Source organism: Pungitius pungitius, chromosome 17, assembly GCF_949316345.1.
Source record: "Pungitius pungitius chromosome 17, fPunPun2.1, whole genome shotgun sequence".
NCBI lineage: Eukaryota > Metazoa > Chordata > Actinopteri > Perciformes > Gasterosteidae > Pungitius > Pungitius pungitius.
In genome coordinates this window covers 4,303,851-4,316,000 of record NC_084916.1, presented here as the reverse complement: position 1 = coordinate 4,316,000, position 12,150 = coordinate 4,303,851, and the positions used below count along the sequence as shown (strand labels likewise).

The following is a 12,150-nucleotide window of genomic DNA, read 5'->3' as shown; positions in this document are numbered from 1 at the left end:
CCAAATACTGAGCGATGTTGCAGTGTAAACATTTGAGACGATGTACTAAAACACGCTGTCAGGGTTCGAAACAGGTACAGTTTGTCTATAGAGCACATTTTGTGCAACAACTAATGAGCCTCACAAGAAAAATGATAAATGATCGCACAAATACACGATCAGATCCGATCAGTAGATGTTATTAAAAGGGCAACGACACTAAAAGAGTTTTAACCTTGTATTACACACCGATCTAAAAGCTTGTGAGAAAGGTATGTGAGAGATCAAAGAATGCAGCCATAGTTCCTGTAAAACTAGGTCATAAATAGTTCAGGTAAATTAAAGTCGGCCCTCTTTGTTCACCCAGTGTCCGGGAGACAATATGAACCTCCGTCATCACATGACACTTTTCTAGCATTTGTGCAGGTAAAGAGGGGAAGGTGTCTCACTCGAGTCTCACTCTAGCATGAAGGCCTCTGATGTTGAGCCAGGTGGGGTGGGGGGAGGGGGGGTGTGGCTGTCAGTTAAGCATGCTGCTGTTAACCCTTTGCCACTCCTCAAGGCTCCCCACACACTTTTCCAGGATCTTTCCAGACGCGCACACACACACACACACACACCAGCACACTCCCTCCAAAGCTGACGTGGGCCTGAGCCTCTGTCTCCCTTTTGGGACAGCTGGTTTCCATCTGTGGATGCCGTTTGCTCTGGCTGCTGCTGCTGCTTCCTGCTGCCCTTCACCAGCTCTGCTGCAGTCGGCACTCTGTGGATCGGAAGGAGAGGATAGCCTTCGCCATGGACGTCCTGACAGCCTGGGCCGTCACCCACCCGGCGGTGGCCCGGCTCCTCTGGGTGCTGGTCCTGGTGCTGGCCACCCTCCTGGTCTGGCTCTTCTTCTTCTGCTGCTACAGTTGGAACCAGACATCCTCACCCTCCCTGGAGCGGTACCTGGCAGGTAGGTGCCCTCCCCAACCCCCCCAACACCACACCCACCACCCCTTCCCCCACCGCCTCACACCACTCAGCTCAGGAACTCTCCCCCCCCCCTCTCTCTCTCTCACTCTCTCTCACTTTCTCACTCACTCTTTTCCCCAAGTCCGGTAATTGTAAATTGTTAGTGTTTCCTTTCCAAACCTGCAGAGTGCACATTTTCCATATATTTTTCCCCTGCTTGCGTTGGCTCGGCATCTGTTCTGAAGAGAGTTTGAATGTTCCTTTACCCATGTGAGAGAACACAAATGGTCTTTCATACTGTTCAGTGCAATAAAACATCTTTATTTTTAGGACGTTTCCTTGAGCGATCTCAGGCATAGTTTCTGTTGCAGCTGGAAACTACACGTTTGTACCCAGCACGTCAGAACCTCTGCTGCATTACACACCTTTTACCACATCACTCGTTTCCCTATACTGGTCAAGAAAAGTAACACATTTTTTTTTTCATACAGTGATGGCAAAGCACTCCAAATCTAAAGCTCCGACTCAGGTGAGAAATTCCCATGAGAACAATTGTTTTGAAGAGCTCCCTCGCTTGTCGCATGGGTGAGCACCTCATGCCCCACATTCCTGTTTAACAACTTTCAAGTCCTCTTAAGTGCAGCCTGCACTCAACCTCTCATTTTCATCATCAGCTTGTAACGCCCACTTTGTACTCCAGAGGTCCTCGTTCACCTGCAGACCTGCATGCTTCATTATTTCTAATGCTTAATCCTTATTATTCAATGGTGTGACATTATGATATGCTTCTGCAAATATGGGAATACAATATGACGCTTTGATGAGATCATATTGAAAGATTACAGTCACAAAAGGTTGTGACTAGAGTGCTGTTGCTGTGGAAACAGATGCAACATTGTTCAGTTTGCAATAAACCTGCCTGTTTGTGCCTGTAGGCCTGAACAGGCTGCCGCCACAAACAGTCCCGTCAACTGATGCTTTTGGAATTCTCAAAATGCTTGGAATGGCTTCTTAAAAACAGTTCAACAGCATCTAAGGCCACAGTGTGTATCATTGAGGGAGGATCTCCTGTTCATAGGTAGGATTTCTTCAACTATGCCCACTCACATGAGAGAGCAGTCTGCAACCCCTCTGCCAGATGTAGCCAAATCCACTGCGCCTTTAAAATGTCTAAAACCTGCCAACACATCTGTGTCAGCCGTTCAAAATGTGCTGAGCTATTTGATCAAAACACAAAGAGATGCAAATCGTTTTTTAATATGGTTGTACAGTGTAATGAGCTAAGTGCTAATAGGTATTGTACAGCCGGGGCTTTGCAGTCAAATGTGTTTAACTGTGAAAAACATGTTAAAAGAAAACGATAAGGAATGCGTTTGTCCAGATGGTAACACAAATATTCAACAATAACATAAAACACAAATGTCAACCACATGGCGGTGCGAGCTAGCTAGCTAGCTAAAACCAATTCTGGGAAATGAATGCTGGCAACAGTGATTCAACCTGCGCTGTGTTCTATTCTTGCATTTCATCTTGTGATGCCTTTAATGTGTCACACTGTTTCCTTATAAATAAAAGGAGGAACTGGCTTTTAACGAAGCTCAAAACAGAGCTAATTCTTCTCACTCAGTCTTGGACATCTAAACACAGCAAAACGCTTCCGCTTCTGTTGTGCAGAAATAAGAAATGCACATTGATTGTAACATTTAACATTTTAACAAGTTTGCTTTGGTAAATGTTGATAGAAACAGAGGGCAGCTCCTTCTGCCAAATACTGGAGTGTCTTGTCCATGGACAACTTACAAGATATCATGTAAGAGCAAACTTCACGCGTAGGCACAGTATGCAATATTTTGATCAATAAATAAGTACATAAATAAACATGTGGAGATACAAAATAAGTTTTGAAATATAATCAATATCCCTGCAAATATATATATATATATATATATATATATATATATATATTCATGTATTTATTTAATGATTTATTTCAAAAGTGCATTAATGTATGTATTTAATATATTAATATTGCATATGGAATTCAATATCAGTATTGATTTAAAAACCAAAAGGTCTCAGTTTCGTTATGGAGTATTGTCCTTAATTAAATCCAACGTGGTGATGAAGATGATCTGGGTGATCATCCATCACCTTCCTCTCTGGCTTCATGAAGCACTGACACTGGCATTCAGACCTGATGGACGCATCTTTTCTGAATACACAAGCCTCCGTTCACTTTGATTCCCTCGACTAGGAGAACTGACAATGGGCCGACAAGCTACCCATCATTCACGTTGTGGTGATTACATAATGGCTCAGCATGACTCCTTTCAGTTTGACTGATTACAGTTGGGCTCCGTTTGGAGCGAAGGACAAACATGAAGCAGGATGAAACAGACTCGAGAGCCAAAAAAAGTAAGCTGGAACAGATTCACTGATTATTGGTCATTTACATTTTTACAGCAGACAGAGGGACTAGAAGACGAAGGTATACTCAAGTTCCAATTACAGTACAGGTCCAGAGTTTATTTCAAATCATTTTTTTTATTAAAAAGTTATACTTGGTTGACATGGAGACGTGAAATAAAAAATATTTGTCTTTGTTTCATTTAACCCTAAAATGATTTTTAAAATGGGCACGTTGACTTTAATGGGAAAATTTTTAAAAACACAACCACAACATGTATGCTTGATTCCCTCACAGAAGAGCAGAGTGGGAAATAAAAAATAGATTTTGCGATTTAGATTTCCCCTATCAACTCAACGTGAGATGCGACCGGTGCGTACGTGTGAGGAAGCCTCTGCCTCCGCCCGCCGCAGTCAACCCGATCCGCGATCGGTCGCTCACGTGTGCGCGCCGAGCGTGCGATCGCATCTCTCCTCTCGTCCCCTGCGTGCACCTCCTCGCTGCTCGGCGACAACAGCCCCCCTGGCTCTCCCCCCCCCCCCCCCCCCCCCCGGTGCGAACGGGGCAGTAGGAGCAGATCGGCCCCGGATTGGTGCAGGTCTGACCGGCCCCGGACGCCGCAGGACGCAGGCGCGCCTCCCGCTGCGGCGGTGAGGAGGATGCTCCTCTAAGTTTGAGCGGATCTAACTGGGACCGGTCACCGCCACTGCACAGACATATTGGTTTTTCCATTCATCTGGGATCGAATACGGCGTGTCACCCTGGATATAATTTGCGTGAGTAAAGCAGCGATTTATATTCATATTATATGTTTTGCCGCATCGCCCACGCTGGCAATCACATGATGTCCGTGTCATTATAATATCGCCGCAGATAAAATAATCCGACCTACGACCACTGTGAAAAAATGCAATGGTGTTTTTGCATTTAGCACGAGGTGCACCTCTCAGCTCAGATCAGCGATACGGAGATCAGGTGTGGAGGCGTTGACGGGCAGCTCAGACATTGCAAACAACTTACACAAACCTCGCACCCACCCGGGTGTTTGGGTGGAGGGGAGGGGGGGGGGAGTATAGGTCTTCTCTGGAAAGGAGCCAACAATAATGACAGTCAGAGCTTGTCACATACCACTTAACTTTGTTCCATACCAAGTCTTGGGAGTTTCAGAAGGATTCTCTTTATGGCTCCGCGGGGTTGCCTGGTAACAGCGGATCTACCCGGTCATTACCAGCTTGCTCGGGTGAGGGCCAATGGCAGCCTGAATAGAAATGCATAGATGAAAGAGGAGTAAAGGTATCACTCGAGGTCTTATTTGGTGCATTATTGTCTCGAAGTCAAAGCTGATCACATGTTTTCCGGAAATAGCAAAACATTTCCTACAGGGCGAGCAACCATTTTTCAATGTCATGATATCAATGTTCCTTCATTCTTAAAAAATGTTTTGTCAATGTGCTCTTTTTGAGGTAGGTTATAGCATACCTGAATCTGATACCGATTGAAGAAATGAATAGTTTTGCAGTTCAAAAATAGCATTTATATCCAAAGCCTAACCAGAATGTGACCCTGAAGTCATTACACCTGAAGACATTACACCATGGGACTTGGGTCGTGTCTCCTGTCCAATCAGAGCGCCCCCAAAGGAGCGTCCTGAGCCCCGGATGGTGACTCAGCTGAAAAGGATGCTGTGAGCGCGGCGACGTTTGTACAGTGCATCCGCATCTGCAGCATCTGTTTTCCTGTTGTAACCGTAGTGAAACAGAAGCGCTGTGGAGGAGGCGGGCCACAACGCTATACACGTCACATTATAGGTTTAAATATAGATTATCCAAATAGGGCTGATGATTTTTTTCGATCGCCTTTTACTCACCTTTTATGCAAGTTATACACTGATATTTCGTGTGGTGAGGCCGATGTCTATAACTCTCATAACCGTAATGAAGACTTATTTTCGCACAGCACTGGATCTTTACCAATCAACATCAGGAATCAGGAATCAGGAAACGTTTATTGCCATAATATGTTGGACATACATGGAAATTGTCTTGGCGGTTGGTGCATGACAGAAGACAGTACAATAATGACGACATAGTGCAAATAAGATAAAATAAAATAAAAATAAAAGTATAATAAAATATATGCTATGGGTTAGTACGCTAAAAACTAAAGCTATGGGTTAGTATGTTAGAGGAGATAAGATAAAATTAGGAATAAAGATAACAACATGCCTCATATAATTTACATAGCTATATTATGATACGTTTAGCTATATTAACTCATCATCATTAAGAATGATCTCCAATCAATATGATGGTTAGGCTATCAATCATATTTGAAGTTTCGAGCTTTGCATTATGGGTTGTTTTTAGCCTGCTAGCAGGTCATTCCTTTAGCAGGTGTTTGTGATTATTCCGGATCATTTTAACCTCCTTATTGCTTATACAGATTACATTTATTAATAAACTCTGCCGGGTCCAAAGTCTCAAGCGCGAAATATTTGTCAGGTGCCCAATAAATATGGTGTTAAAGAAGGACACGCAGGAAGAAGGTAAGTCCGCAAAGATAGTTTGCGGTAAAGTTAAGTTAGCTAACGTTAGCTAAGGGGGGGGGGGGGGGGCAGCATTCTGTGGTCCCATCATTTATTTATTCTAAAAGCCTGCGAGAAGATAAAAACACTAAAAACATTCAACGACTACTAAAAGTGACGCGCGCCGTTTTGAATAAGCAGCCAAACCGCTGAACTCGACCTAGCGTTAGCATGTTGGCTAAGCTAACATCGACTAACGTTCGTTACGAATATGTTTACGAATATTTATGTCTCAGATGGTCCAATAAAGCAAACGACCCAGAACGACCAGTAGTTTGTTATGTTTACCGCATTTCTTTGATTCCCCGTAGTTAACTTGTTTGTTCACCTCAGTCTTAGTTTACCATAAAACTAAATTAGTTTAATCTGAATGTGAGGGTAAAATATTATTATAATTCTAAAATATAATAATTATATATCTTTGCTTAAAGTAACAAAACCTTTTGCTGTCGTGATTTCTCGACAAGTAAACCTGCCTCACAACAACACAGAAGAGATCACGGGAATCACACAGGTTATCCTTTTCTTCTCACTCTGTCCATCCAGACTATGGAGGAGGGGAAGGAGAAGCCCAAGAGGAGGCCCCTGGTCAGGGCCGCGTCGGAGGAGAGCTCCAGCGACCTGAGTTCATTGGGTCACTCTCCATCTCCCGGGGACACGCTGCCCTGGAACCTGCCCAAACACCATCGCATGAAGCGCTCCAAGTCGGCCTCTGGAGACGTGCTGGACCCCGCGGAGAGGGCCGTCATCCGCATCGCAGGTAAGCTGCCCTTTAGACACATTTATTTACTTAGAAGTTCTTTTTGACTATTGTTCATTCAAAAACTATGGTACTTCTAGCGAGCACCACAGCCAAAAATCCTCCTCATTCAGAAATGGCTTCGTAAAAGAAATGCAAGCAGAGCAGAGGAGAAGTTCCTTCAGGTTCATGTTGTTTGGCTCCTTCTGTCTGAGGCAAAAGGTTCACTCTGAATTAATGAGACAAAGGCTTCATGACAGCATTTATTTTCTTTTTAAGAATGCTAGCAAGCAACAGAATACATGAGGAAAGAGACTTGACTTCATCTGACACAGTAGATCCGTGTTTAACTTGTTTTGTGATGAAAGACAATATTTAGTTTTAAAATGTCATGGACTCTTTATGGGTTTGAGGCGTCTTTAAGTGTAATTTGATGTGAGTGGTGAGTTTAGTTGTTTGTGGCTATCAAACATTTATTTTCAGCTCTGGATCCAGTGGGAACAGACAAAAACCCAATGTTTGAACTTTTAACTTGCCGTACTATTATAACGGCCTTCTTTTAACAGTTAAAATGCAGGTTTGAGAAAAAAAAAAATTTGGTTGATCAACCGATCAATGGACTTGGAGATTGTTGCTATTGAGTCTCTTTTTATTCATAGATGAAACACAATTTCCCTTCTTTTTATTCTCTGGTTGTAGATGGTGAGGATGTTATACTTTATGTCATCTAATAATATGAGTAGTTCTGGCTGTGGGAGCTGTGCTCCGTGGGGGGGTTTCTGCATTATGTTTTACATAAGCTGATTGCACCACTTCATTAGCGTTTCCCAGTGCAGAGAAGAGAGACATTAATTCACTGATATGCACACGATACCATCTTCTGATGAAAGCCAAAGGTCTACTTATTATTTACGTTTTTTTGTGGTTCTTTTTATGTCTCGGGGGGGTTTCGGTCCACTCTCACACACGCAGGCCGGACTGAAGCGTTAAAGACTGTGGCGTAGAGTGGAGGCCTGTGTTCTGTCTGCGAGGACAGCGACGAGTCTCACAGTCCTTTTCACGTGATGCAGGTCGACTCCCAGTGAGGGATCGCCGCGAGCCGTCAGATGTCGAGGAGCGATTATTTTCCCTCCAGAACAATCAGAGTCAAACTCACTCTCACACACACACACACACACGTGCAATTACGTCAAGCACATCCATCAGAGCGGAGAGAATGTTGGGCAAATACATGAACGACTTTTATGGCTGTAATCACAACCTACTCAGTGCACTCTTTCACCCATAATGACCCATGATGAGTTTCAACATCTGCCTCAAACCATCACCACTATCCTTCCATCTAATGATTCGGGTTTACCACCTCAGAAGAAAGGTGTGGAGAAACGAGCCCGGCGCACACACAGGGGATTTAAATATATTTGCAAAATCGATCAAAGGTAGATGAAGTAAGGAATAAACGAAGCTGGATGAATGTAAGGAAGAAGAAACAGTAGTATGCAAACGGGGGAATGAAGGAAACAAAGACATTGGACAGAAAAGGATAAAACAGGAAGAAAGAAAGGATCGATCACGTCACTGATTTGCTAATCTTTTCCCTGTTTCCAGGTGAATCTGGGCAGCCACCAGTACCTATTCTCAGTGGACGTGAACCCCTCTGAAATGCCCTGCTTCTGCCTCAGACACGATGTGGACGCTCTGGTGTGGCAGCCTCGTCCCGACCAACCCAGTGACATGTGGGAGCACGTGGCCACGTTCAACGCTTTGGGTGAGAAAACATATGCCAACGTTCCAACGCCTCCACTTGGGCCTGTGGACGCTGCAGCAAACAACCCACAGACGTTTGTGCCTTCGCTTTAGACCCAACGTGTGATTCAGGATGTGAGGTCACATGGATTGGCATCCAGAAGCCTAGTTTATGCTAAGGACGCGCAGACCCAAGAGCCCCTTGCTGCCTTTTCTTACGTGTTTACAAAAAGCTTTGCGAGCTCACGCAGCAAAGCTGTGATTGGTCTACTAACTACACCCTTTTTAGGAGTCCCACATTTCCGGTTTCATAGCATAATTTCGCCATTATTAAAAATGACGATTTTTTCACGAGAGAATTAATCAGTTTGAAGAATTTTTGTCAGAGGGAATGCGTAATTATGACCACTGACACAACCCGTCATTGGCGGACTGTAAAGACATGCAGATGGCCTCCAATTCATGGAGGGAGACCTCCGCAAACGTCGGTTTGCCGGTCGAGGGCCAAACAAAGTTGTGGAGGGAAATACGGGACAGCAGTGGCGATGCCTGAGGCAAAAAAAAGTCTCTGATAGATAAATAAATAAATTAAACCAACCACTTTCACACACAAAGACGTCACTCTCTAGGTCGTCTTCATCAAAAAAACGTTTTTCCACCTATTGTTCTGGCGGTGAATTGTGCTTCAAAGACAGACAGACATGCTCAGTGGAGGTCTACGCTCATTTCTGTTTCTGAAGAGCCATGATATCCTCCGTTATGATGATGCTGCAGTGGCTTGGAAACGGGAACGTCATAAATTGTGACAATAAAACTGCACCGAGCAACCGTGAGTTTGCTGACGCTGCTCGTTGCCTACAAGGACACAAAGAGAAATATATGGAAAAGGGATCGTTAAACGACCTCACTCCTGCTCTGCATATAAACCTCTCAAAGAGGCCTGGACGATATAGAGGGCACTGGTGTGTGTTGTGCCTCTTAGCCCAGACACTGAATGCCTTGTTTAGACCTGGGCTTCAATTAAACTCAAATCTCAAATCAAATACTCAGGCCATCACATCTGGAGACGCGTCTCTTTCGATCGGCGTCTTCATTTCCTAAATCAACCCGTCTATCTCTCTTGTACCACAGCACCTGGAACAGAATCATTTCAATCTTTTTCCTGCTTTGAGGTACGACGTCTTCATTTGTCTTTGTGAGTGGCACCAATCTGCCGCTCTGTTTGGAATCCTCCCAGTTCGAGGATGCAGATGGAGGCACAGTGCTCCCCTCGGCACGCTCAGAGAAGCATGAGGGTTAAACACGCGCTTTGAACATCGACATTTGACTTGTTGATTGATATGTTTTCACAGAAGTGGAATGGAATCAGCATTCAGTTTATACAATAATATATAGAACACATATCACACAGATAGTAGATTTTAGAAACGAGAAGTAATTGGTTTTCTACTTGCAACTGAGACCTTCATCAAACAAAAGCAATAGTAATGAAGTCAAATTCATTGATATTAATTAGATGTAAACCCAATCAATCTTTAATCCCCTCGTTGGCATGTGTACGCAAAATAACTGGATGCCTCTCTAAAAAAGACAACCATTTTTACCTCCTAGTGGTTGCTACGCTGGTAAGATGATTTTAAAATGTCTCTTTCTGCGTCAGTCCTCCCTGAAAGTATTTAGTGAGCCCGGTTCGATCCACTAGAGAAGCGTCTTCCTTCCTTTATCGCCCTGGTGGAAATTATTTCAGAAGCAAAAAACGAGAGCAAAGTGTCCCTGAGAGGTCTCTGAAACAGGAGCCCTCCCAACACGTGTAGCTATGAACCTGAAGACGCTTATGTCTTATTTGACGTTTGATATTCCCATTTATACAATTTGCGCCGTTTTAATATTCCACCTTGTGCGCTACATTTATTTTTCTTACTCAACCCGGGTCCCAGCATAGGACATGAGTAACATTGCCAGACGAGCGACGTCCTCGTCCCCAGTGTGAGTGTGAGCTCGTCTCTGATGTCCCCGTCCTCCCTCACACAGGCTACGTCCAGGCGTCCAAACGGGACAAAAAGTTTGCGACCTGCGCCCCCAACTTCTCCTACGCCACGCTGGGCGAGTGTCTCCGCCGGGCCTTCATCTACCGACAGCCGGCGCCGGTGGAGACGGTCCTCTTCAACCGGAAGCAGGGCCGTCAGGTGGGACAGGTCGCTAAGCAACAAGTGGCCAGCCTGGACTCGGATGAGCCAATCCTCGGCTTCAGAGCAACCAACGAGAGGCTGTACGTCCTGACCTCCGGGCGCCTCTTTGTTCTAAAGGTCAATAATAATTAGATGTAGGGACTCTTGTTAGTTTTAGACAAACCCCCTCCTCCCTCCTCCCTCCTCCCCCCTCCCTCCTCCCTCCTCCCCCCTCAGAGCTTGATCCTTTCAAACTGAAGATCTGTCATCTGGGTTTTTACATTTGAGCTGTCTGTACTGAAGTTTTTGTTTGTTTCACCTCCCACAAGATGTCTGTGGTCAAAAAGTGAAGAATCATGTTCCAAAAGAGAAAAGATGCTAATAAACCGGAGCCAAATGTTTTCATAGTAAGCAAATGATTATTATTATGATTAAATAGCCATGTCATTTCTTTCAAAGCTTGAATATAAATGTCACATATTGTACGGGGTGCCCCATTATCGCTCACCACATTATAGAAGCGATATCATGAGCTGACTGAGGCCTGGCCGTAGTAATTAGTCAGATGGTCAGTGGGGAGAAGGACGCCTTCTCCTTGGCTGTGAAAATATGAAAGAAGCAAAGCGTTCATTTCCATAAAACATGTTGCACCCTCATCACATCAGCCTCAAGCAGATGGACTCCCAAGAGGCCTAAACATTAATCCTTTCTTTTTGGTGGAAATGGCGGAGTATTTGTTCATCGGTGCCATTTATTTTAATTTCCATTTTAAGAACTCCCCCCCCCGGCCGCTCATCCAATCAATCGAATAGATAGGAAAAGATCCAAGAGGGGCACAAATGAACTTGGAAACTGACGGCAAAGAAGACGCTCCATTTCCGCTTTTCAACAAATATGTAACCCAGCAACGCAGGAAAAACCCGGGAGGGACTCCTGGCAGCAGGCTGCCAGAAATGACAGGAGAGATGACAGCAGAGAACTGCTCGGACCGATTTATTGATCCAGTGTTGTGTTGTGGGGGAAGAGCCGGAAGGCCCAGGATCAGTGGGAATCCCAGTCAAAGGCAGTTGGGCTTTGCAGAGCAATTGTCCTCGAGACGAGCAATTTTCTGCAGACGACCCTCCATTTGTGTCCCCCCACACCCACACACATACACACACACCCCAGGCCGTATGTAATCACCCTTTTCTTCTCCATCTCTCATTGTTTTTACTTTGTTTTGATTTAATTATTGTGGCACAATTGAATTAGACTGCGGGGCTTGTTTTCACCTGCGGCACCAGCATCCCTTGATTACTCAAAGGCGGCCTGTCAGAGCCGCCGACGTCCTCACTCGGACACACAGAACCCGTGTATCGTCTTCACCCCAGTGCACCGCGGTGCCGGGGGCCCCCGTCGCGCTGCACGTATTCCAGTTGTCGCCGTTTAACACAGAATGCGACGCTACAGCTGCGGCGCAAATGCTCTTTAATAAGAGAGGAAAATGCCGCTGGCAACTTTTGATAGGTTGAATTAAATTGAAGTTATTCCATTGTATTAGTTCACTGAATTGAGATGCATCCCACTTGTTGTT

The 12,150-nt window shown here is 44.7% G+C and overlaps 1 protein-coding gene across 1 annotated transcript; it reads left to right on the top strand.

The window, feature by feature from the left end:
- Positions 1 to 3,924: 3,924 nt before the first annotated feature.
- On the top strand, positions 3,925 to 11,417 carry LOC134107063 (nudC domain-containing protein 1-like). The gene is made up of 4 exons (XM_062558346.1): positions 3,925 to 4,116; positions 6,471 to 6,684; positions 8,272 to 8,431; positions 10,441 to 11,417. Exons 3-4 carry the CDS (start codon positions 8,326 to 8,328, stop codon positions 10,728 to 10,730), a joined length of 396 nt encoding a protein of 131 aa, XP_062414330.1. The 5' UTR covers positions 3,925 to 4,116; positions 6,471 to 6,684; positions 8,272 to 8,325; the 3' UTR covers positions 10,731 to 11,417.
- Positions 11,418 to 12,150: the final 733 nt, after the last annotated feature.

Excerpts from the sequence above, each read along its gene's own strand:
- LOC134107063 (XM_062558346.1), top strand. The coding sequence starts at position 8,326 with ATGCCCTGCTTCTGCCTCAGACACGATGTGGACGCTCTGGTGTGGCAG. Across the intron at positions 8,432-10,440 it reads GGCCACGTTCAACGCTTTGG|GCTACGTCCAGGCGTCCAAA; the intron begins GTGAGAAAACAT and ends TCCCTCACACAG.